At 37.8% G+C, this 26583-nt stretch overlaps 1 protein-coding gene and 1 non-coding gene across 2 annotated transcripts in view; one reads left to right on the top strand and one right to left on the bottom strand.

Annotated features, from left to right (window-relative positions):
* Nucleotides 1-26583, top strand: part of ANKRD31 (ankyrin repeat domain 31) — a 114715-nt gene that overhangs the window by 84748 nt on the left and 3384 nt on the right. The window contains exons 21-24 of the mRNA XM_049769077.1: nt 10146-10242; nt 12424-13378; nt 17585-17725; nt 25099-25201. Coding sequence (XP_049625034.1) covers nt 10146-10242; nt 12424-13378; nt 17585-17725; nt 25099-25201 — 1296 coding nt within the window. The remainder of the gene's footprint in view (nt 1-10145; nt 10243-12423; nt 13379-17584; nt 17726-25098; nt 25202-26583) is intronic.
* LOC126002482 (small nucleolar RNA SNORA9) lies at nt 18560-18691 on the bottom strand. The gene has a single exon (XR_007493177.1). It is a non-coding gene; the product is annotated as a small nucleolar RNA SNORA9 (small nucleolar RNA).

The raw sequence follows: 26583 nt of genomic DNA, 5'->3' as shown, positions 1-26583 counted from the left end.
ACCATAGTTTCTTTAGCCCCTTATATGTTGTCGGACACCTGGGTTGCTTCCAGATTCAGGCTATTGTAAATAGTGGTGCAATGAACAGAGGAGTACAGAGGGCATTTCTGTATTGTGTTTTTGTGTTCCTAGAGTATATATCCCTAGGAGTGGTACAGCTGTGTCATATGGGAGCTCAATTTCTAGTTGTTGGGGTTTTTTTTTTGGGGGGGGGGGAGAATATCCATATTATTTTCCAGAAAGGCTGGATTAGGCATTCCCACCAGCACAATGAATGAGAGTCCCTTTCTCCCCGTATCCACACCAGCAACAGTTGTTTTTTGTGATTTATACCATTCTCTGTGTTGTGAGATGATATTCCATTGTTGTTTTGCATCTCACTGATGATTAGTGATGTGTAGCATTTTTTCATGTGCCTTTTGGTCATCTGTTATTTATTTGCAGAAATGTCTGTTCATTTCTTCTCCCCATATATTGATGGGGCTAGATTTTTAAAGTTCTGTCAATGCATTGTATATCTTAGTTAGTAACTTCTTATCTGATGGGTATTGGGTAAATAGTTTCTTTAATTTTGTGGATGAGCTTTTTACGCTAGTCATTATTTCCTTTGAAGTGCAGAAGCTTCTCAGTTTAATTTGTTGATCTCTGCTTCCACTTGTTTGGACAATAGTGTTTCTTCCTTGAAGATGACTTTAGTTTCAATGTCATGGAGTGTTTTACCTCTGTTTTCTTCTGTATACTTTATAGTTTCAGATCTAATATCAGTTCTTTAACTGCACTCTCCAAGCAAGTGAAAGCAGAAATTAACAGATGGGAATATATTGAACTGAGAAGCTCTGCACCTCAAAAGAAATAGCACCCAGGATACAAGAGCCCCCCACTGAGTGGGAGAAACTATTCCCTCAATACCCATCAGACAAGGGGCTAATATCCAAAAGATACAAGGCACTGACAGAAATTTACAAGAAAAAAACATCTAATCCCATAAAAAATGGGGAGAAGAAATGGACAGACACTTTGACAAAGATGAAATACAAATGGCCAAAAGGCACATGAAAAAATGCTCCATATCACTAATCATCAGGAAGATGCAAATCAAAACAACTATGAGGTACCACCTCACACCCCAGAGATTGGCACACATCACAAAGAATGAGAACAAGCAGTGTTGGCGGGGATGTGGAGAAAAAGGAACTCTTATCCACTGCTGGTGGGAATGCCATCTAGTTCAACCTTTATGGAAAGCAATGTGGAGATTCCTCCAAAAACTGGAAATCGAGCTCCCATACGACCCAGCTATACCACTCCTAGGAATATACCCTAGGAACACAAAAATATAATACAAAAATCCCTTCCTTACACCTATATTCATTGCAGCACTATTTACCATAGCGAGACTCTGGAAACAGCCAAGATACCCTTCAACAGATGAATGGCTAAAGAAATTGTGGTACATATACACAATGGAATATTATGCAGCTGTCAGGAGAGATGAAGTCATGAAATTTTCCTATACATGGATGTACATGGAATCTATTATGCTGAGTGAAATAAGTCAGGGAGATAGAGAAAGATGCGGAATGGTCTCACTCATCTATGGGTTTTAAGAAAAATGAAAGACTTTCTTGCAATAACAACTTTCAGACACAAAAGGAAAAGAGCTGGAAGTAACAGCTCACCTCATGAAGCTCACCACAAACAGGGATGAGTTTAGAGAAATAACTACATTTCGAACTATCCTAATAATGAGAATGTACGAGGGAAATAGAAAGCCTGTCTAGAATACAGGCGGGGGGTTGGGTGGGGATTCACTTATTTGAAATATATTTCTGTGAATATCCTGAGAGGGATTGCATTAATATGTATATTGCTTTGGGGAGTATTGCCATTTTAATAATGTTACTCGGCATAATCCACGAACAGGATATATGTCTCCATTTCCTTGTGTCCTCTTTTATTTAATGATGCAGTGTTTTATAGGTTGTTGTTTGTTTGTTTGTTTGTTTTGTATAGGTCTTTCACCTCTTTAGGTAAATTGACTTCAAGGTATTTGAATTTCTGTGGTGCTATTGTGAGTGATATTTTTTTTAAATGTCATTTTCTTCTCTATTATTTGTGTATAAGAAGGCCATTGATTGGGAAAATACTATACATACAGGCAAGTTCTTATGTAATAGAGATAGGAACACACAAATTTTGTAATGCAGTGGGATCTTACAGCCTGAACATTGTCATAATGACCTGGCTCAGGCTTCAGAAGATTGGGCATTGTCCATTCACCCCTGAACCAGGATGCCATCTACGAAACAACCACAGTTGTCTATAATATCACCTGGGAGCAATCCTCTACCACAGAAGACACTACCGATGCCCCCCTCCATAGACGTACTCCAAAGAGAGGTCCCGTAATGCTGAGAAGACATAACAACAACAATCTGCTTTCAGGGCAGGGCTATCCACATTGCCCTCTAATTGTGAGATGAAACTAGAGGACACTCCACATCATACTGACTTCGATGTAGGATATGCACAAATTTCAGGATCTTTACAGAAATCTGATACCAACAACAGCGACCGGGTAGAAGAAAAAAAAAAAAGGTTTATTGGCACTACATACAATGATTTGGGTTGGACAACCTAGTATGCCTGGAACCTAGAAATGATCTTATGCCAGAAAACTTCAGGGATAAGGTCTTGTATTTAGATCAAAGCTTTTCCTTTCCCTGTCCCCTATATTTTGCTGTGCCTTTGCAAACAACAATTGCCACTCTAACAGTGTTTTTGCTGTACTTCTTTAACTCTTATCCTTAAAAAAAAAAGTAGTAAAGCTTATTAAACCTTCTGCTAGGCATTTAATGAGTTAATTGGTGATTCATTGATTTTCAAAAATATACTTGCTACTGAACCTTTTCTTCCTCTTTCATCTTGTTAATTTTTAAAAAAATTTTTTAAATAATTTTGCCTTTGTTCTTTCTGAAACAAATGTATTATGATCAAATGTGTCAACTATGTGATATATTTCCTTTAAATAAAATTTTAAAAAATGGAAAAAAAAGAAGGCCATAGATTTTCGCATGTTAATTTTGTAGTCTACCACTTTGCTGTATGAATCTATTGTTTCTAGAAGCTTTTTGGTAGTCTTTTGGGTTTTCTAAATATAGTATCATGTCATCTTGCAAACAATGAGAGCTTGACTTTTTTCTTTTTTTTTCTAATTTTTTTCTTTTTTTAATATATTTTTTTATTTAAGTAATATAATCATATTTGGGTTACAGTCATAACCAGAACACCCCCCTTCACCAGTGCAACATTACCCCCTCCCCCCTTCCCATCCCCTGCCTGTATTCGAGACAGGCATTCTACTACAGTAATTTGTTTTTAAGTTCAGTAAGTTGTATTTTTTCCTTAAAGGATAAGAGTAAAAAAAATACAGTAAAGGTGTGATAGTGGCAATCGCCAATGTTTGCATAGTTCCAGAAAAATAGAGAAAATGGAAAAAAAGTCCTTGACCTGATTACAAAAAGGCCTCACCTCAGAAGTTTATTGGCATAAGACAGACAGTAAAGGTGTGATAGTGGCAATCGCCAATGTTTGCATAGTTCCAGAAAAATGGAGAAAATGGAAAAAAAGTCCTTGACCTGATTACAAAAAGACCTCACCTCAGAAGTTTATTGGCATAAGACAGACTCTGTGTTCCAGGCATACCAGTCTATCTAACTCCAGTCATTCTCAAGGTCCCGGTGAAACTTTCACACTTTAGCTATTGTTGGTATCAGGTTCTTAAATTTAAAGACTCTGGATTCTGTGTATTTCTTTCATCGATGTCAGGCTGATGTGGAGCATCCTCTAGTTTCAGCATATCATTAAATGCAGAGCAATCTGCCCTGCATGCAGACTGTTGCTGAGTTGCCTGGGTGTTGGGAGCACTCTGGAGTGAGTCAATGCAAAGCAGTGGTAGATCTTCTCTGGTAGAGGCTTGGATCCTGGTAATGTTAAAGACAATTGTGGTTGTTTCCATAGATGATATCCATTGTTCAGGTGTGTGTGGGAGATGCCCATTCAAATCATTATGGCAATGTTCAGGGTAAAAGGCCTAATTACATTACCAAATTTGTGTTCCCATCTCTATTAGATAAGAACTTGTTTGCATATGTATTATTTTCCCATTTTAATGTGCCTATGCAAAAGAGAAGCAATGCCACAAGATATTGTTGGTGCATCTGGGGGCCGAAGAATAAAGTCCAACATTTCCCGTAACTTGGTATAAACGTGAAATCTATACAGAGTTACTCTTATACCAGTATTGCTTATAAAACAGATCTCACAGGGGGAAAATCAAACAATCAAATAACTAATCTAGTGGGCAAAATTGTCTCTATATGAGGATATTTGAAAAGAGTTATAGATGTTAAGGGAATACATCTGAGATATAAAAAAGAGATACATGTGACCCTTTTATGTTTTAAAAAGAAAACAAGGGTATTTGAAGACAACAGGTGATAGTTGAGTTTGAGACATGTTTTGCGGCATTACGGAATCCTATATTGGCTTGACTTCTTTTCTAATTGGATGCCCTGGATATCTTTTTTTTTTTTTTTTTTTTTTTTGCTTGATTGCTATGGCAGGCACTTCCAGTACTATGTTGAAAAGGAGTGGCAAGAGGGACAGCATTGTCTTGTGGCAGATTTTAGAGAAAGGCTTTCAGTTTATGTCCATTGAGTATAATATTTGCCATAGCTTGTGGTAAATGGCCTTGATTATTTTTAGAAAAGTTCCTTTCATTCCTATCTTGTTGAGATTTCTTTTTTTTTGTTTTTTTTTGTTTGTTTGTTTTTTTGGGCCACACCTTGTGATGCTCAGGGGTTACTCCTGACTGTGCACTCAGAAATTGCTCCTGGCTTGGGGGACCATATGAGATTCCAGGGATTGAACCAAGGTTCATCCTGGATCAGCCCTGTGAAAGGCAAACACCCTACCGCTAGGCAATAAAAAAAATTATTTTATTATAAATGATGTTGGGACTTATCAAATGCTCTCTGTCTGTATCTATTGATATGATCATATGGTTTTTATTTTTCTTTTTTTGATCTGGTGTATTATGTTGATTGATTTGTGTATATTGAACCATCCTTGCATCTCCAGAATGAATTCTACTTGGTCCTACTCTACATCCTCCATATGTCTTCTCTAAAGTCTTAGCTGAGTGGCTAAATAGGTGTTTGGTAGTTTTGGGGTTATTGGAACTACCATTTTCATTCTCTCATCATGGTGGAAGCCTGTGTTGTTTTCCCATTGTTGTGGTTGTAGTGTGATATTTTCTATGTCTTGTGCTGATGTTCCTTGACTAGGAGGAGTTTGCGAGCCCTAGGGTGGAATGGAGCAGCAGTGCTCCACTGGCTCTTTGTCTTGGATTCTGTCTTTCTAGCCTTTTCTGTTCTATGGAGATGTTGTGCAGCTCATCTTCTACATCTGATTCTGTCATCAGCAGCCATTACTCTGCTGGTGAGTTTTTCCAGTGAGGCTTTCATTTCATTTCCCATGTTTTTCAGTGCTGATATTTCTGTTGAATTTTTCTTATTTTTATTCTCATACCCTCTTGATTCTTATAGGCTGTCCATTCCTTTTTTTTTTTAAGTTTTTTTGAACATCCTTAACATATTCTCTCTGAAGTCCTGATAAGAGAGGTTATGTAGTGGATGGTGTTGGTTGGGTCTCCAGAACTAGCATCTTCAGTCACAAGATATGGTTGGGTTCTGTGTATTTTCCCATTGTGACCTTTGTTGAATGGTACTGTTATTATGTTTTGTGATGCAGCTCCTTGACTGGAAGAAATGCACAGCCTCAGAGTGTAGTAGTTGTGCTCTTTCTAGTCTCACATACCTCAGCTCGATTCAAACTGGGGCATTTTTCCCCCAGACTCTACACACAATTGACAGGCAGCTGTGGCTGGGTTCATGTACCTCAGCTTTACTCAAACTGCCATTTTTTAAGTCCAAACTCTGCCGGCCACCTATAGCCACCCTTGATGGTCTGATCCTTTATCTTTTTAAGTGAGTAAATTTAAAATGTTAGGAATGATTCTTAGAAATTAGTGGTGCAAGCCAGTAGTTTATTGTTGATATAGATATTTCTAGGGTCAGATTGATAGCACATTGAGTAGGGAACACAGCCAACCTGGGTTTGATCCCCGGCATCTTACATGGTCCCCCAAGCTTGCCAGGAGTAATTTCTGAGCACAGAGCCAAGACTGATGCCTGATTGCTGCCAGGTGTCACCCCAAACAAGCAGAAAATACTTCCAGACTTAAGGAGTAGTCTCGGTCTAAATTAATTTGAGAGAAGTGTAGAATCTGGATTAGAAATAAGCTATATCTGGTGTTGTTTAGATGAAGATGTGACAGAAAGCATTAGATATGACTAAAGTGAGATTATGCTGCCATTTAGGTCTTCCAATTTCACCCAGACTGGTATTCCTTAAAAAATAGAAGATGAAGGACTGGCGAGATAGCATGGAAGTAAGGCGTTTGCCTCACATGCAGAAGGTCAGTAGTTTATATCCCATTGTCCCATAGATCCCCTGAGCCTGCCAGGAGTGATTTCTGAGCATAGAGCCAGGAGTAACCCCTGAGCGATGCAGGGTATGACCCCAAAACAAACAAAAACAAAAAAAAATAGAAGATGCATGTTCAGTGGTGGTACAAGTTTAGCAGGTTCTCTTAACTCCCCAATCTTACTGCATTGATACCTTCCTGTTTCCAGACAACTAGTTCTTCAAAATAGTAAATTAGCTAGACCCTGATTCCTGATCTTAGAGTCTCAATTTCTCAAAACTTTGATGAATATTTACAATTGCTAGATGTCTATGTTTTCTTGGGTTATGATTTTCAGGGCAAAAAGTAACCTGAAAATGATAAGGAATTTATCTTTGTCCAAACCAGGCAGTGCTCAAGAGTTACTCCTGTTTATGCTCTCAGGAATAATTTCTGGTGGGATCTGGAGAAAATGTGTGGTGAGGAGGATCAGACCCAGTTTGGCTATGTACAAGGCAAGCAAGCACCCTATTGCTCTGGCCCTGAGAATGAATTTTTTCTTTTGTTTTTTTTGGGCCACACTCAGTGATGATCAGGAGGTTGCTCCTGTCAATGTGCCCAGAAATCACTCCTGGTCCTGGCTTGGGGGACCATATGGGACACTGGGGATCGAACCACTGACCTTCTGCATGTGAGTCAAAGGCCTTACCTTCATGCTGTCTCTCCGGCCCTCCCTAATGGGTCAGCCACATGCAAAGCAAAAGCCCCACTGCCCCTGAAGATAACATTTTAAATTATCTAAGATGAGTTTTTTAAAATATGTAAGGTACTTGACAGAACTTAAGAAAGAAACAAAACATCAAACATCTAACACCATCAAAAATGGAGAGAAGAAATACACATGGCTAAAAGGCACATGAAAAATGCTCCACATCACTAATCATCAGGGAGATGCAAATCAGAACAACAATGAGGTACCATCTATTGCTACAGAGACTGGCACACATCACTAAGAACAATGCTAGCGGGGATGTCAGGAGAAAGGAATTGTCATTCACTACTGGTGGGAATGCCATCTAGTCCAGCCTTTCTGGAAAATAATATGTATATTCTTAATAAAAAAGAAACTAGAAATTCCAATATGATACAGCTGTACCACTCCTAGGAGTACATACCCTAAGAACACAAAAACACAATACAGAATTGCCCTTTGCATGCCTATGTTCATTGCAATGCAATTTATGATAGCCAGAATCTGGAAACAACTCAGATGCCCAACAATAGATGAGAGGCTAAAGAAACTGTGGTACATATGCACAATGGAATACTATTTAGCTGCCAGGAAAAATGAAGTCATGAAATTTTCCTATACATGAATGGACATGGAAACTTTTATGCTGAGTGAAATAAGTCAGAGGGAGAGAGATAGACATAGAATAGTCTCACTCATCTGTGGGATTTAAGAAAAATAAAAGACAGTATGGTAATAATACCCAGAGACGATAGATATGAGGGTTAAAAAGAGCAGCCCCTGATATGAAGTTTACCACAAAGATTGGTGAGCATAGTTAGAGAAATAACTACACCAACAACTATCATGATAATGGTAGTGAATCAGAGAAATAGAAGGCCTATCTCAAGAGAGGAGGGCGTGGGGGAGGAAGGAATTTGGTGCATTCATGGTGGGAAGGTTGCACTTTTTCATGACTGAAACCCAACTACGAACATGTTTGTAATTGTGGTGCTTAAATAAATAAAAATAACGTAAGATTTTGAATCTTAAAAATATTATAAATGTTATTTCTATGTTGTAATTGCTCTTCCACGACACATTTTGGTGTTTTGTCTTCTTTTTGAAAAATACATATTTTACATAATTAAAACTCAGTAAAATTGTTAACAGCATATTTTTTCCTAAGGCTGTTCCTATGATATAAATGGTTTTCCTCTTGATAGTTTCCCATACAGCTTATATGTTTCATTATTGTTAATTTTTTCTTCCTTTGCTGATCTTTTGGATGGGTTTTCAGTGCTTTACCTTTAAGCTCACTAATTCAATTTGAACACCCTTTTTAAAATTTTATTTTACTCTTCTTTTATTTATTTTTTAATTAAATTTTTATTAGCTATTGAGGCATTCTGATTTAGATAGTTTTAGATTTAGACATTTTAGATTTAGACAGTTACCTTCCCAGTAGGCACACTTTATTTTCTACTGTTGATTCTCCTCCATTGTATTTTTAGTTCAGCTATCGTGATCTCTAGTTTTTAAGTTTCTATATGGAATTTTCTTATATGTTCTCTGTTGAATTTCTCTTTGAATATTCTCATTTTATTGAGCATCATTAGGATTGTTTGAAGCCTTTCTGTCTAACTTGCACAGTTGTGTTCTTTTTTGGAGTTCTTTTCCAGGTTGTGATCTTTTGTCTTGTTTTTCATATGCTGAGGGATTAAACCCAGACTCTCAGGCATGCTTGGAAAGTAAGTTTTGTGTACCACCCTGGGTTGTGGTCTTGATCTTACATTGTGAGTTTCTCCAACTCCTTAGTACTATATCTAGTTCTCCATAAGGGTCTGGACAAGGGTTAGATATTCAGATTGAAGCAAGCCTGGCAGTATCTAGGGAATTCATAGTACTGGATGCCTTGCTCTAGATATATCTTCAAGTTTGAGCATGCCTGGGTGTAACTGACAATGGTTCTACTAGTAAGGCCAAGAAATTATCATTTTGAGTTCAGTGTGATAATACAATTGGGTAGAGTGCTTGTCTTGCAAATAGCCAACCCAAGTTATATACCCAGCATTTTTTATAGTCTCCAGAACCTGCCAGAAGTGATCCCTGAGTGCAGAGTCAGGAGTATGCCCTGAACATTGCCAGGTATGGCCCAAAACCAACAACAACAAAAAATTATTTCACAGATCAGAAAGATGATTAAGTTATGAAACTCTTCTCAGTTCACAGAAATTAGTGATATATATATATAAATTATATTTTTTATTGTTGTCATGTTCTTAATATCTACACTTCAGGTTATCTCCATAGGACACAGTTAAATAATCCTGTATATCTGGATCACTGATAGCTGGAGAAGTGTATAGGCTGACTTTTTTATTTTTTTATTATGATTTTTTTTGTTTGTTTTTGTGTTTTTTTTTTGGCTTTTGAGTCACACCCGGCTTTGCTCAGGGGTTACTCCTGGCTCTGCACTCAGAAATCGCCCCTGGAAGGCACGGGGGACCATATGGGATGCCGGGATTCGAACCACCGTCATTCTGCATGCAAGGCAAATGCCTTACCTCCATGCTATGTCTCTGGCTTCTAGGCTGACTTTTTTTTAAATCATGGTGAGGTGTGAATGTCTTCTGTGTCTGAATGTAATACTTGCTTTATTATCAACTGACTTTATTTTACTTTATCTTATGGGCCACACCCAATGACATTCAGGGGTTACTCCTAGCTATGCGCTCAGAAATTCCTCCTGGCTTGGGGGACCATCAGGGATGCTGGGGGATCGAACTGTGATCCATCCTAGGCTAGCGCAGACAAGGCAGATGCCTTACCACTTGTGTCACCACTCCAGTCCCTGACTTTTATTTTTATGACAATTGTTCCTAGTGGACTACATTGAAAAGATGTCAGCAATAAAAGAAGTTATGGATAGTGTGGATGCAAAACAAAAGGCAGAAAGGGATGATATAGCCAAAAAATACAGGTGAGTGAAAAAATTCTATTTTTTTTTCAGAATTTATTATTATTACCTACCTTTTTAGTTTAGAATATCTTAAAAGAACAAATGTTTAGAAACAAAATTTGACTTTGTGAGGTCATCTAATCTGTTACCTCCTCAATCCAGAGAGATATGGCTCTTTACTACTTTAAATATTCAGAAAAGGTCATATAAATATAAAAACTTGTCTATGGCCAGAAATTTTAGAAATCGCCAGAGTAATAGTACAGTGGGCATCTGCTTTGTATGCAATTGACTTGGTTTGATCCCTGGGATCACATAGTTTTCTGAAACCTGCCAGGAGTGATCCCTGAACACTGCCAGGTATGTCCCAAAACAAAATAGAATAATATTATGAAAACCTTTTTGATCATGAATTAAATGCCACACCTACTCTCTTAGTAAACTCGTTTTATTACATTAAAAGTTTTCCAGGTCTTCAAGAAAACAGCATAGTGCCTTGCAAGCTATGGTCAAGAGTCCAAGTCCCTGGTGTCCCATGGGTGCTGAATAGCAGCTCAGTTGTGTAAGGCTGGGAGCTCAGCTATTTGTGGTTTTGGTCACACCATACCTGGCATCTGTAAGCATCCCAAGAAGAGATGTGACACCCCTGTAGAGAGCACCATAACTAAAATGGTATACAAGCACCACATTTAGGAATTATAATCTCTTGCAAGCACATATTTGAACATTGCAGCAACCCCCAGTGCCACCATGACCATGTCTCTGTGAGCCCTAGAGAGCATGCAAGTATGCAGGGACTGCAGCTAAAGGAAGTCAAACCTTGTTGAGCCCTGCACCAGGTGTGCAGCCATCTGTGTGTTATGTGACCCCAGTTGAGCAGCACAGCTGGGTCTTCTACCACTGGGCATCACAATAGCAATAGGTGCTGACAACAATGAGCAAGAGGAGTTGGGGGAGGGAACCATAGAAGCAGACACTCTTCTTTGTGCTTTCAGAAGTGTTGGCTTAAAATATTTAATTTGATAGTTCATATTTCTGTGTACTTTTAAACTCTCAGGTGCTTAAGGAATTGTTGTAATTGGATATATACCTCTTTTTAAAACATTTTTGAGAAAGATATAATGGATATTTTCCCTGTTTGGGTATAATTTTTATTGTTTTTCACTGGAAATTATATATTTGCATATATATGCCCTGTATTCTTTTTTTGGGGGGTGGGGTGGGCACAGCCAGTAGTGCTCAGGACTTACTTCTGGCTCTGCATCAGAAAACAGTACTGGTTTGCCAGAGACCAAACCTTGGCTGGCTGTATGCAAGTCAAGTACCTTACCTACTGTATTAAACTCCTGCCCCATATGCTCTCTATATTTGGGGTTTTTTTTGGGGGGGGGGGGGGCGGGACACACCCAGTGACACTCAGAAATTGCTCCTGGCTTGGAGGACCATATGAGATGCCAGGGATCAAACCCAGGCCCGTCCTGGGTCAGCCATGTGCAAGGCAAACACCTTGCCACTGCACTATTGCTCCAGCCCTATGCTCTCTATTTTTTATTCACTTTTATATTTTATTATAATCAGTTGTATCTATTTTACATTCAATTTATTTAAAAATAATTTTCCTAAATTTTAGCTGTAAATACTACCATTTATCCTTATCTTTTTTTTGTGAACAAATATCATAAGTTTCTATTGTCCTCTCAATATTAAGTGAGTGGCCTTTTAATAATTAAATATGGGGTGATTAAGTACAAATTCATTTCAGTATACTAAGAGAATTTGAGTGAAGCTTACTCCCAAATTTTATTTTTTGTTACACTTTTCTGCTATTACAGAGAAGTGAACTCCAAAGAATAGTTTTCTTCATCGACCATCAGTTCATATTTTTCAACTAGCGGATCCATTGATACTATTTTGATAGATAATCTAAGTATTGTCTGTCTTTTAGGGTTGATTAATAGCTATGATTAGTGATAGGTATATGAATGAATAGACAGGCTATTATGTCCTCTAAAAAGGCAAAAGTACATTATTTAAAGTTCATCTTCTCAGAAGAAAGTAAATTTGTAAAGTTCCTGAGTTTCAGGGACCCAGATTTTCAAATTTGTGTTTTTTGAACTGTAGAAATGAAAACACCATACCTTTAAAATCTAAATGATTGCTATAAATGTTTTCTGCTGTATTTTTTTTTCTTTCTTTTTGTAGGGTGTCTATAGAATCATTTAAACATGGAGTCCTGAGAGAACAACTGGCTAACTTGGCCACAAGACAAAAGAAACTTTTAATTGTAGTCAAAAACCAGGAAGAAATAAGCCTGAAAATTCAAAACTATAAGAATGTGGGTCTTAATTTGAAGAAGCAGCCACCCACCTCCAAAATCTCTAGATGCAAGAGTAGTCAAGAGTGTACTAGTCTGGGAAATGCTGTGCCTTCTCAGTCACGGGTACTTTTTCCTGTCAGTCCTATTTGTGGAACTTCACAAGGTACAAGGTTGTCTTTGGACATATGGAATAACAGCCAGGATACCAACACATATTCAGTTGCAGAGACAAGAAGGGAAGACATTTCTGTAAATGAGATGAATGCTAAACCAAATGTTAATACATATTCCTTAGCTGGGTCATCAGAATGTGGACAGTCAGATGGCACAAAGTTATTCTCCAAACCTTGTACTTCTATTACTCTAGAAGAATATTCACAGGATAACTATAATAATGAAACTATAGCCAAAGGGCCTGACTCCTTTAGTCCTTCCACAGAAAATGGCACATTAAATATTTCACAAACCACAAACAAGCCCTTTCCATCAACTACCTTCTCAGATCAGACTTTGTGCAATCGTGATCCAAAAAATGGAAGCAGGAAAATTGTTTCCCAGCAACCATGTCAGGGGTCATCAGAATCCCAGGCACAAACATTTGCTCTCTTTGGCAGTAAGGCCAGACATCAGATAATGAAACCACATCAGAAATTAGCTTTTGCTGCTCCCCATGCAAATGACAACCAGGACTGCTGCTTGTCTGTGTCTGACACTCTCCACACCAGCAGAAAGTCTTCAAAGTACAGCACAGTTCCAAAAAAGAAGTGTATGCAGATAAAGGATCTCATTTTACTAGGGAAAATTAACCCAGGGAAGAACATCCTAGAATTCAAGACTCAGGTATTCTATTCCTCTCCAAAATCATGTGAATTTTACATATCAGTAAATATTAGTTCCACATAATGACTGTAATGAGCAAAATGGTGTTTGCTTGGGTTTTTGAAGGGGGTATGACCATTCTCTTGTTAGACACTATATTATCTTTCTAGAGTTGCCTTGATATGTTGGTCATGAGCTCCTTTGTAGTTCAACTATAGAATTATTTGATGATAGGGCATCAGGGACTATTTAAAGAACAATTTTGGTTTTGGTACCAAAATTTTTGTAATTTAAATTCTTCTGTAGACTAATTCATTCAAATATTGCATCTTTGAAGGCAAGGTTCTTTAAATCAGGATTTATTAAACTTGTCCCATTCACAGCCCCTTTTAGCTCAGAAAATCACAATATGGGCTAGGCTTCCAGAAGTACCTCAGTTTTATTATGTCATTGATTTTGAAATTATTTTTTGTGGTTGCACATTCAGAAGCCTTTCACTATTGCTGTTTTAAGAAGCTAGGCTCTCAAACAGTGCTTGAAATTTGTTCTGACAATAGGGATGTTTTCGATGATGTCTTTCACCAACTCTTTTGAGTACCTGTAGTTTACAGGAGCCTGTATTGCCAGCAATTAATTTTACCCTTTTTTCCAGGGGTCTTTGTTGTTGTTTGTTTGTTTGGGGCCATACCTGGCAATGCTCAAGGGTTAGTCCTGGATCAGTACTCAGGGATCACTCCTGATAGTGCTCAGGAGACCACCTGGGATGTCAGGCAAATGGCATTCCTCCTGCGATGTTGCTCTGGCACCATCTTCCAGTGCCTTTTCCTAGTTTGAACCCTTGAGTTTGAATTTCTCTGAGTTCTGTTGCAAGTGAAGTCATGGGGTTAGTAGTATTAGATGCTTTTTGAAGGATTTTTCTAGGGAAAACTATCTCAGCCATGCCCACAGTCTGGAGATGGACATATGGAACTTCTGAACAAGACAAATGAGAGAAAAGCTGAGTATTTTATGGGAGGAGATTTTGTACCTTTCAGCCTGCCTCTTCTGATAAGTCTATTTAGAACAGAATGAGTGGAGTCCTACCTGTAGGTACAAATGAGGACTTAGGCATAAAAGGGGCTTCTACTCGTGGTTCAGTTAGATTCAGCTAAAGAGAACTGAGGACAGGATGAGAAATACTGACTTCCTCTCCCTTCCATGAAAATACCCTGTACCTGGGAGCTGGCCCAGTGACTGCAGCAGTCTTGAGTAGACTCCCCGTCTCCCAGAACTGGGATGAGGGAGGAAGTAGTCTCACTTCAGATTCACTAAAGGCTCAATTTCTTTTAAACATGTTTATATATTTTGTTGAATAGATATTTTCCCTTCTGATCAATTCTGAAGACTTTTTTTTTAAAAGGAGGTTTAATAGGACAGGAGCAATATAATACAGCAGGTAGGGCATTTGTTTTGCACTTGACCAAACCAGGTTCAATCTTCAGCACCACATATGATCCCCAGCACTGCCAGGAGTGATTCCTGAGCACAGAGCCAGGAGTAATATGTGACACTTCTGTGTGTGGCTCAAAAACAAACAAACAAACAAACAAACAAACAAAAAAACATGTTTAACAGTTTTCTCTTGTAAGTAGGCCCTCATAGTGAAGTTCCAGGACAGAAATTGGTCATAAAATGGTGGCATTCAGTTTAAATTTATCATGTGGTCTTGCTTTTGGTTCTCAGTTCTCTTGCTGTTTGTTCTTTTTCTCACCTACTGTATTATCTTTGTTTAATGTTGTAGCCTTTATTTTCTTAGCTGTTGCTTTAGAGTTTATAATAGATATTTTTATTTTCTCATTATCAAACTTTAATAACATGCTATATCTATACTATAAAACTTCAAAATAATCATTTTTTAAATTTCTTCAGGCTTGACCTTTGTATTTTATATATATATATATGTATATATATAAAGTATATATATATATATATATATATATATATACTTTTGCATGGGAAATTATTTTTCCAGATAGTTATTTCTTTATTTGTCATCGCTACAATTTGTTATGATTTTCCTTGTCTGGAGAATAATGAACATATATTGTCTTGGAATTCTGCTGAATCCTTTTGACTTTTGCATGTCTGAAAATTTTTATTGTATTTTTATTTTGGAAAGATTCTTTTGCTATAATGGATTCTAGGTTGTGACATTACCAACAAGAAGTGCATCTCCTTCTCTTTTGTTTGGGCCACACCCCAGGATTCTTAGAGGCTATTTCCCAGCTCTATGTTTAGGGGTTAGTTCTGGATGTGCTGGGGGACCATGTGGTGTCAGAGATGGAACCTGGACCTCCTGCATGCAGAGCAAGTGCTTAGTGCATTGAGCTCACTTTCCAGGCCTGTATTATTATTGTCTTTAATTTGGTTCCTTTCTAAACAATGTCTGTTTAGATACCCCTTATGGATATATTTCAGTTATCATTTTCTGGCTTTAAACAATATTGGTAACACCAAGTTTACTATTTTTCTCTGTTCTTTTGCTTAGAAGTGGTTGAACTTTATGGATCTCAGGTGTATCTTGGGTGTATAATTTTCTCAAATTAGGAAAACTTCCTGTCATTATATTTTTATTCACTTCCCTCCTTTTACTTTAATTAAATGTTTTGACCTTCCGAACAGTGCTTAGGTGGCCAAAAGCCACTCCTACTGGTCTGAGTGTTTCAGTGACTGGGACCAAGGTGTTACAGTTCTGCTAAGAGCATATGATGCCGGGAACCACCTGGACACATCCAGTACTACTCAAGGGCCTCTGAGGACCTCAGACGATCATGGGATGCCCCAGAGTAAACCAGGTCTTAACCTCCAGACTGGCTTCTTGGCTCCCACCACCACCTTTTTAAGCACTAGTTAAATCTATACTGTATTGCTTGAGGTTATTCCAGAGTCATTAATGACTTGTTAGTCATTATTATTAATTATTATTATTTTGCTTCTTTTTTTGTGTACTTCTATTGCTGAAGCCATTGAGAATATTTCTCATCTCACTCATGATTCTCATTTAATTTGGGCCTTTGCTCTCTGTCACCAAATAACTGTTGAACATTTGGGACATATTAACAATACTTAGTGCTGCTTTTCTTTTTTTTTTTTTTTTTTTTTTTTTTTTTTTGTTTTTGGGCCACACCTAGCGGTGCTCAGGGGTTACTCCTGGCTGTCTGCTCAGAAATAGCTCCTGGCAGGCACTGGGGACCATATGGGACACTGGGATTTGAACCAACCACCTTTGGTCCTGGATCTGCTGCTTGCAAGGCAAACGCTGCTGTGCTATCTCTCCAGGCCCTCAGTGCTGATTCTTAACATCTTTATCATTCTCACTTTTTCAATTGGTTGATTCATCTTATCCATGTGGGTTGTATTTTGCTTATTTCCAGTTCTGATATTTTGTTGTTTTTTTTTTCTTACTGGATTCCAGACATTGTAAATATTATATATTGAGTTTTAAATATTTTTTGTATTCCTATAAATTTGTTCTAGGATAATTAAGAAACTTGCAAACAGTTCGAGCCTTTTGGGTCTTGCTTCTGAAATTTGTTATGGTGTTTTTGAGCAGGGTTGAGTATAGAGCTAATTATTTTCCTCTACTGAAACATCACACTTCTATCTTCTCTAATCTTCCATCAGTTTCCAAGCTTCTCTGGGTTACTAGAGTGATAGCCACTTCTCCATCCTTTAAGAATGTCTGGTGCTCTGACTATTGATCCTTTTGTGTGTCTTCCTTGGCCCTGGGTAATTTTCCTCATACTCATTATCAAGTCATAACTCCACTAATACTTAGAGAGGGCCCCATGAAGACCTGAAAAATTCTCTCATTGTTTTTTATTTTCCTTTACCCCTGTACTATGGGTAATTTCCTTGTCTCCTTAGACTTTGAGCTCTGTCTCTTCCACTTGGAGTCCATCAGTTTTGCCTGGATTCCTTCCCACAGCACTGTGACTCAGAAGCTCTCCCAAAGCAGTGAACAGGAAAAATTAGAAATGGCATCTCATTGATTTCTCACCTCTTAGGGATCACTATACTATGTTGTTTGATGTTTGGCATCTTTCAAACCACTGATTCAAATGTCTAGTTTGCAGTTGTATTAGGCTGTTCAAGTAAACTTGCTCCCTGTACTTGGCAGCCAGAGCATTATTTGTATTCTTCAGCTATCTTTTAATCCTAATTTTTGTTTCCTTTTTTTTATATTAGGAGAGTATTCACAAAGCCAGTATTTTAATGAGTGGAAAAATTAAAGTAGAAAGTGGTCAGATTTACCAAAATCCGGTCACCTGGCTCAAGGATCTTCTAGGCAGCAACAGTTATGTGACCTGGAATTATGCTTGGAGTAAGGTAGGTTAGGTAGTCTTTCAATTTATCTTTAACTTCATATTCAAATGAAGCATAGTCTTTAAGTTGTAAAATTATTTGCTCTTTGAAGGAAGTCTGGAAAGTTTTATTTACCAGATTTTATCCCGGTACCCCTTTTGTGTGATAGCTGCTGACTTTCTCACACACTCCTTTTGGAATTCCCTGTAGCAGATTGCCTATTTCTCTCCCTCCTACTCCTCACTGGTGTGCTGATGACTTAGTAAATGTGTTAATAGCTATTAGATTAATAAAGCCAAATCTTTCCTAGAAATAAAACGACTAAGGGCCCAAAACCCATAGCCACAATAAACATACTTTTTTATGTTTGAGCATCACCTGACCCATCAATCACTGCTGACCACAAAGGAGTATTTTTCATTCAGACTTCTCATACTTAATAGCTTTCTGGCTGTTCTGACTTCTGAGCTAAAAGCTCACCATTTTGGAAACAGTTCATGACTGACATCTTTGAGGTCCTGTGAGGCTCTACCTGTAATGTTCAGGTTGTCCCTTTACCAACAGTGTTTTAATGACAGACCCAGAAAGGTGTGACTCATCAGAGACCCACCCACTTCCACTTCCCTTTGCACTGAACCCTGGAGTCCTACTTATGGGAAGACCAGCCCCTTTCTTCTTTTGTTCCAAGTCTTTTGTTCCAGCTTAACCCTCCATCTTTCTGTTCCTGGCTTGGGTCCCCAAACTCTACATTCTGGTCTTCAAGATATTTATAACAGGTTCTTCCCAAACTGTGTTTCAGTCTTTTCACTTCAATACATTTTTTTTGTTTGTTTTTTTGCCTTTTTTTTTTTTTTTCGCAATTGTCTTAAATTTCTATAACCTTGCCCTGGAGGAAGTAGGACAAGGTCTCAAATCTTTCCATTTTGTTCTAGCAAGCGCTGTAGGAATGCGCAGGGTCACCCCAGACCCAGGCACACCGGAGGCTTGCAGGACTTCAATATATTTTATATTTTCTTTACCATTTATTCACTGTCTTTTGTTCTAATGTTTGATTTGTTTGTTTCATTTCTGACTCTTAAAGTCACTATCTACTTTCAGTTTACCAATTAGTCTGATTTTTTTTGTGTGGATTTAGAAATCATATTTGCACTTTGGTACTTAAAATTTTACCAGTGTAATGTTACTGGGAAAGATTTGTTACTCACTTTTTGATGACAATAAAAATTATTATTAAAAAAATGTTACCAGTGAAACCCTTTTTACTATAATGTTCCTAAGGCTTATGATAGATTATATCATGTTGCTGAAACAATCTGTGTTCCTTGCATGAATATGGTACTGATTGCTGTAGCTCAGGTTCTTTTGATCTCAGTGCTCCCCTGCAGTGTGCCCCAGATGACTCTCAAAGCTCCCACTCTTTTTCTCTGCTGGAATTAATGTATTTGAATAGCTGACATTATTTGGCCCATTTGCTGTGTACATAATTACATAGCATTACTTTGGCTCTTCCTCATTAGCCTTTCAGTTAGAATCAAACTCTAGCATCTATGTACTCCTGAAGGCAAATGTGATAATAAAATCAGGGTAATTCTTGATTGTAAGATGTTCATATAGGTTATCTAAAAAGCTTCATTGTTGTTGGTTTTTTTTTTTATTACTTGCTCTATTTAAGCACCATGATTACAAAATTATTCATTGTTGGGTTTCATTCATTGAATGTACACCACCTTTCACCAGTGCACCCTTCCCTCCACTGATGTCTCCCGTTTCCCACCCACCCCTGCCTGGTTCTGCAGCAGGCAGTTTGCTCCTCTCTCTCACTCTCTTATCTTTCCTTTTTGATACTGTGTTTTGTGTTATTGTTAATGGGAGGGTAAATGCTTAGATTTTTAAAGAAAAATTTCTTCTAAAAATAAATAGTTTAATATTTTAAACTGCTATTTAAAGCACAAAGCTTGAAATGCAGACTTCTGTACTTCTAGTAAATACCCTAGGCTGACAAACACTACCTCATGAGTTTCTTTACAATATCTCAGTCATTAAAAATTTTTATTATAAAAACCTCTGCCTCCTTTGTCCTGGGGTGCTTCCTGTATTCACAGCCCCTTTTTACTAGTTGGAGAGGTTTTTTTGTTTTTTGTTTTTTGTTTTTTGTTTTTTTTTTGCTAGATGCTAAATGTGAATATATTAATTCTTGAGAATGGTGAGTGGTAGAACTATGAAGTCAGTAGAACTTGGCAGTTACTAAGTTATGACAGGAAACTAGGTCTTGCCCTGCATCAGATAGAGTGACAGCAACACGAGACTCAGATATGACTCACATCTCCTAACCCAACCAGCTGAACTGCTGCACAGCTCTGCCAAGGGAATCCTGATGCTCTCGCCCATGGCCTCACTCCTCCTGTTTCTGCAGTCTCCTATTGATTGACCCTTGTTAATGTGTCATCTTGATGTGACAGTGTGATCTCTAGGTCGGAATCATACTCAGGATAATTCCTGCTTTCATGCTTGATAAGTTGTATGAACCTGGGCAGTAGTTTTTAACCTATGTTAGATATGTTTTAGAACCAGTTGGCCAGCATGTATTTATTTAAGAATTTGGAGTGATCCCTGAGCACAAGTAAGGCCTGAACACCGCCAGGTGTGTTCCAAAACCAAAACAAAACAATAGCTACAGCAGAATCACTGCTCTAAGTCAATCTAGTGATTTTACCTTTCTGAACCTGTGTAAAATAAGAAGTGTGCTATAAGATCTATAAAGATAGCTCCAACTTAAGAGAATCAAGATTTTCACAGCACACATGTGTTTTCCCTGTGTTGTGTGGCACCACTTCTGTAAAGAAGGCTTCTGTCATCTGTCTCTGGATATGGAAGAAGGGTTACTGGAAGTTAAGTGACTTATTTATCATCAAGATCAGCATATGCTAAAACATGGTTTAGAACCTAATGTTCTGGGTTCCTCTTTGCTGTTTTTCACATTTATCACATTTCTTTCATTGGAAGCAGTTTGCCTTGAACTATAAAAGAAGATACATCATACAATCTGAGGCCTTGGCAATTTAAGACAGTCACTATGTAGCAAAAACTTTTCTGTTTGTACAGGGAAGGGTTACTTTTTTATGACTCATCTGAATCATGAAAATCATAATGGCAGTGCTAGTTCATATTTTGTGAATATGCACAACTGAATTTATATAGATGAGGAGACACCCAGCATGAGCATTGACACAATACTGATAGATCTCTTGTGTAAATATAATTCCCATGTGAATCCCACCCAAGTTAATTCATTCACCTATTTGGACTTAGTATTACTGTTTCTCTACCATTCCATCCTCATACTTTTGAAAAATTACTCCCTCCACCAGGGTTAAGAATATCAAGGTAGAGGGCTCGAGTGATAGTACGTGGATAGGGCGCCTGCCTGCCTTACATGTATGCCAACCTGTGTCCTACATCTGCCACCCCTTATGATCCTTTGAGCCTGCACTCCTGAGCACAGAGCCAGGAATAACTCCTGTGCACTGTGGCCCCAAAACAAAGACAAAAAGAATATCAAAATAGAGAAATTTGAGGTCAGAATATAATAAAAGTGGTAGAATAGAGCTCATTGGTTTTTCTTTCTTTTTTTTTTTTTTCTGTTTTTTGGGCCACACCCATTTGATGCTCAGGGGTTACTCCTGGCTAAGTGCACAGAAATTGGCCCTGGCTTGGAGGGACCCTATGGGATGCCGGGGGGATCGAACCGCGGTCGCGATCTTTCCTTGGCTAGCGCTTGCAAGGCAGACATCTTACCTCTAGCGCCACCTCGCCGGCCCTGGTAGAGCTCATTGTTCCCAAGCGATGACCTGTCTTATTCAGGCAGTCAGTCACAACCTCCACATGTCTTTTCTGTGATACTAGGATTTTACACAGGAGGAGATGATTGTAGGGAAGGGGAGGCATAAGGTTTGGGATTGGGAGGAGGGGGATAGGATGAAGATAAACTTCATTTGCAGTCTCATTTCCCCAGATTCATTATACCTCAGGTTAGCTTCACTTTTATAATGATTACATTGTATAGTGCCTTTTTCTACCATGTCTTTTGAATTCCTTGAAATACATTTAAGAAATGTTTTTTTTTTATCAATGTGTTTTTGTTACAATTAACTTGAAAAGATCACCCACAGGTTTTTTGTTTTATTATTCCATATCCACTTTTTTTTGGCCTACCTAAAATTAAAAACAACAATTATACTTTCTTTTTTCTTCTCCTTGGGATACTGAAAAGTGCTTGAGACTTCTTAAACTTGAAATGGAATCAGAACAATCACTTGATCATCTGTGAGATTTCCATTTATAATAACAACAAATTGTTTTTCTGAAGACATATTAAAGTGGATTAATACTTTCAAATATAATGGAGCCCCAACAGGGAAACAAATTCTGAACTTCTTCAATATTCCAGGAAGGTTATGTTTTGTATTTCTTGATTAATTTGTTAGAGCATAAGGTCTGATAATTACTAGAATGAATAATAATGAATACTGGACTTTATTTCTTCAGAAACTATATATAATTTAATTTCCATTGATGATTTATTTGGCTCATTAACTACATTTTCAGGATTATGACTGACTGAAATCATCCCTTCCAGACCTGTTGACATACTCCTCTCACATCTCACTATAAATAGGATAAATTATTAAAAAATTAGCTCAGAGACTAGTTTCTGAGAAATAAGAGCTTTGTGTTATAAGGGATCAGGGATTAGGATGTTATAAGGCCTCAGTGATTTAGAATGAACACCCCTGCAGTTCTACCTTTTAGGAAAGTAAGCATAGAGCCACCTGCAGATATCCTGACAGAGCCTACCTCCCTGGTGTTCAGGGGGCTTCCTCTCCTGCCATGGAAAATGAGCATTCACCACACTGGGAAAGCTAAATCTCTTCCATTTCCATTCTTAAAGCTCTATTTGGTCATAGAATTGACTCAAAGAATACCTCTATCTTTCAGATCCCATAAACCTTACTATTTTGTTCAATGTAATAAGGTTTTGATTTTGGACCATACTCAACAGTGCTCAGGTGTTACTTCTGGCTCTGCACTCAGGGATCACTCCTGATGGTACTTGGAAGACCACATTAAATGCCCGGATCAAGCCTAGGTTAGTCCCATGAAAGGTGAATGCCCTACCAGCTGTACCCAAATTTGGTAAGCTTTTATTGAGCACTTAGGGTGCTCCAGAAAATATGCCGAGTGTTTCATATATTTATAGGTTTTGGATAGGTAGTCAGGGCTTACTCCTGGCTCTGTGCTCATGGATCACTCTTGGTGGTACTTATGGGGCCATATGGGATACCAAGAATCAAATCTGGGCCAGTAGCATGCAGGACAAGAGCCCTACTGTAATTACCATCTCTTCAGCCCACTTTTCATTTTTTATATCTTCCAATACAACAACTTCATAAGCTATATTTATTTTATGAGTACATACCTGATGCACAGGGAATTTAAGAATTTAAGAGTCATGATATTCATCTTCTCAGCATTACTAGGCACACTATAAAAATGCTGCTGGTACAAAAATGAACCCCACAGACCTTGTCTTCAGTTAGCTTATATATTAATAGAAGTAGAAAATTTGATACATAACTTGCCTGTATCAGAAATCTTGAACTTAGAGGTCATAGGAAACATTCTGGAGGGAGGGGTGCTGAGATCTGAGACTTTATAGCCATCGTGAACCTAATTTCTGGGGGGTATATTATTATACTGCTCTAGAACTAAGAGAAGAAACTCTAAGACCCTTGGGTCCAGAACATTTCTGGCAATACTCCGGCATCAACCTGCTTGTTGTAGGTATTTCTAACCTCTGGCCTATTAGACTGATAATTAATATCTAAGTTCATGAACAAAAAAACTCCAAGAAAGCTTGTATGCATAGACCTAAAATATTGTTAATATAATCAGTTAAATGTCTGACTTTTTGAAAAGTACCATTTAAGGCTTAGTTTTTTTTTTAATTTTTATTGTGACCAAAGTGCATTACAAATATTTCACTACATCATTTATGGTACATAGTGACAATGAATGAGGGGCATTCCCACCACCAGTGCTGTCCTCCCTCCGCCCCTGTTCCCAGTATGCATCCCATATCTCCCTCCTCTACCCCCCAGAATGCTAGTGCAACTGTTCTCCACTTTACAGCTTGTTGTAGATTGAGCATTTATTCCACCATCATTGAAGATAAAAAAAGGATAAGAAAAAGGGGAGAAAAAATTTGGTGACAACTACCAAGAAAAGGAGCAAGAGATAAAAAAGAAAAGAAAACTGGAAAAAAAAAATGGACCTGGCAAATAAAAATAAAAATAAATCTTAAGGCTTAGTTTTTAATGAAACTTTCATCTTTTTAAATTTCAAAGATTGATGGTTATTGAATAACTAAGTGGATGACTAAAGGTATACAAAAAGTATCAATATGTTTTCTATAGAAGACCAGACACAAATATTTTGAACTTTCTGGATATGCATTAGTTATCACAGCAGTTAAGTTCTGTTATATACAATAGTAGGAATAGTAAGCAAGTGAATACCACTGTGTTCTAATGAAAGTTTACTTCCTTTAAAAAAAAAAACGGGCCGAAGAGATAGCATGGAGGTAAAGCATTTGTCTTGCATGCAGAAGGACGGTGGTTCGAATCCTGGCATCCCATATGGTCCCCCAAGCCTGCCAGGGGTGATTTCTGAGTGTAGATCCAGGTGTAACCTCTGAGCACTGCTGGCGTGACTCAAAAACAAAAACAAAAAGGAAAAGAAAAAGCGCTGGCAAGCCAGATTTGGTCATGGGTTATATATAATCTGCCACTTCACAATATAACAATCAGTACTGACTTGAAGAATTCAAACTTTCAAGAGACAGGTGTATTTGCTTCTTATAAAATGTATGATTTTTCTTTTTCTTTCTTTCTTTTTTTTTTTTTTTTTTTGGTTTCGGTCACACCCGACAGACAGCGCTCAGGGGTCATTCCTGACTTTACGCTCAGAAATCGCTCCTGGCAGGCTTGGGGGACCATATAGGATGCTGGGATTTGAACCACTGTCTTTTTGCATGCAAGGCAAATGCCTTACCTCCATGCTATCTCTCCGGCCCCAATGATTTTTCTGTATTTAATGTGTTTTACTCTAACCTTAAAATGTCTTAAAATCATTTTAATAGTCATAAAATTCTACATTGATGTGTTCTGACTTAAAATGTATTATTTTCACTTTAAATTTTATCAAAGAACCATGATTTACAAGGTTGTTCAGAGTTGTTTTGAACCTAAGAATTTTAATTTGCAATACCAATGTAAACTTTACCAATTGGATCCTCCACCAGTGCATAATTTCTATATTCTGTGCCTCATTATGTACAGGTAACATACCTGGGGAAGGAACTTATAAAGTACATTTCTGATGAAGTGCCCACGCTGCCAGATGCAGACTCTGAAGCTCAGCAGCACCAGCTTTGTCTTCCAGGTATGTGCAGATTGATACCCTTTCTCAGGGATTGGGGTATCCAGACCTACTAAAAAAGGCTTTATTTATCTTTGTTTTTTTTTTTTTTGTTTTGTTTTTCATTGACTTGAAATTTGCATAGCATACAATTAATGAGAACAATTTTGTAGCATTTATACCACAATCTCCTTTTCACACTATACTCTAGTACTTGGTCTGCAATACAGGTCTAGACCAGCAGTTATGACCCAGTTTTCAATCTTCCTACAACTGTGCTCCAGCATAAGTCAGTGAAGTAGTAGACAAAGACCCCCATACATTCATAGAATTGTATGGGTACCCTCTATGCAGTTCCAATGTATTTCATCCTCTAAAGAAACTGTGTACCCATTCAGCAGTTGTCCCTACCCCACCTATTATATTCTTCTCAGCCCCTGGAAGCCACTCTAATTTTGTATGGATTTGCCTGTTGGGAATATATCAAATAAATTTAATCATACATTTATTATTGTTATTGGTTTGTTGGGATTTGAGAGGAAAGGCACAGCTGGTGATGCTGAGGAGTTAACTCCTGGCTGTGTACTCAGGAATCACTCCTAGCAGTACTTGGGGGACCATATGGGATGTTAGGGATTGAATTCATGTCTCCTAATACAAGTCAAACACCATACCTGTGGTATATCTCTCCAACTCCTGGACCATTAGACATCTGAGGAAGATGTGCCTGCTCTTGAAGAGGGTGTATGCTCTTGGTTATTTTCTCTTTTCACTAGTAAGTTTTTCATCCAAGTATTCTAATCATTATTCCTTGGACCTAACTCATAGAGGATGAATCTACTAAGAGAAAAAGAAAAAAGCAAGCAAAGTTTTTGTTGAGCACCAGCACCAGGTTCTCTGCCATATTTACCTGTGTTATGCCACTTGGGAGGTTCTTTTATTTGAACTCCAGAATTTATGTGTATATAACAAAGAGAAAAAATAGGGGCACTTTACATCTAAAATCAAGTACTTCAAACCCAGTTCACTATAAGGAGACATTTATTCAATTTCAATTTTCCAAAGAGTAAGGACCTAAGTAGTTTTAAGCTGTATGTGTAATGTTTCTTAATTTTATTAAATTTTACTATGCAGCTTTAATATTAACAATATATCTATATCAACTTGCTTAATAACTGAAATACTAAATTTTATAATGCTTTACCACCATAGTTTAGGATACTCCAGGATACTTTACACCATACATTAGGATCCTTTTATTTTTAAAAGGCATAAAATTTACATATAAATAACCATAATAGAAAATCACCCCCAGAATAACTAGAGCATATGTATTTTATAATAGAATAAATAGAGCAAATGTGGGGCCAGAGTGGTGGTGATAGAGGCAAGGCGTCTGCCTTATA

The sequence above is a fragment of the Suncus etruscus genome, chromosome 2, assembly GCF_024139225.1.
Source record: "Suncus etruscus isolate mSunEtr1 chromosome 2, mSunEtr1.pri.cur, whole genome shotgun sequence".
Taxonomy (NCBI): domain Eukaryota; kingdom Metazoa; phylum Chordata; class Mammalia; order Eulipotyphla; family Soricidae; genus Suncus; species Suncus etruscus.
This window is presented reverse-complemented; position numbering and strand designations above follow the sequence as displayed.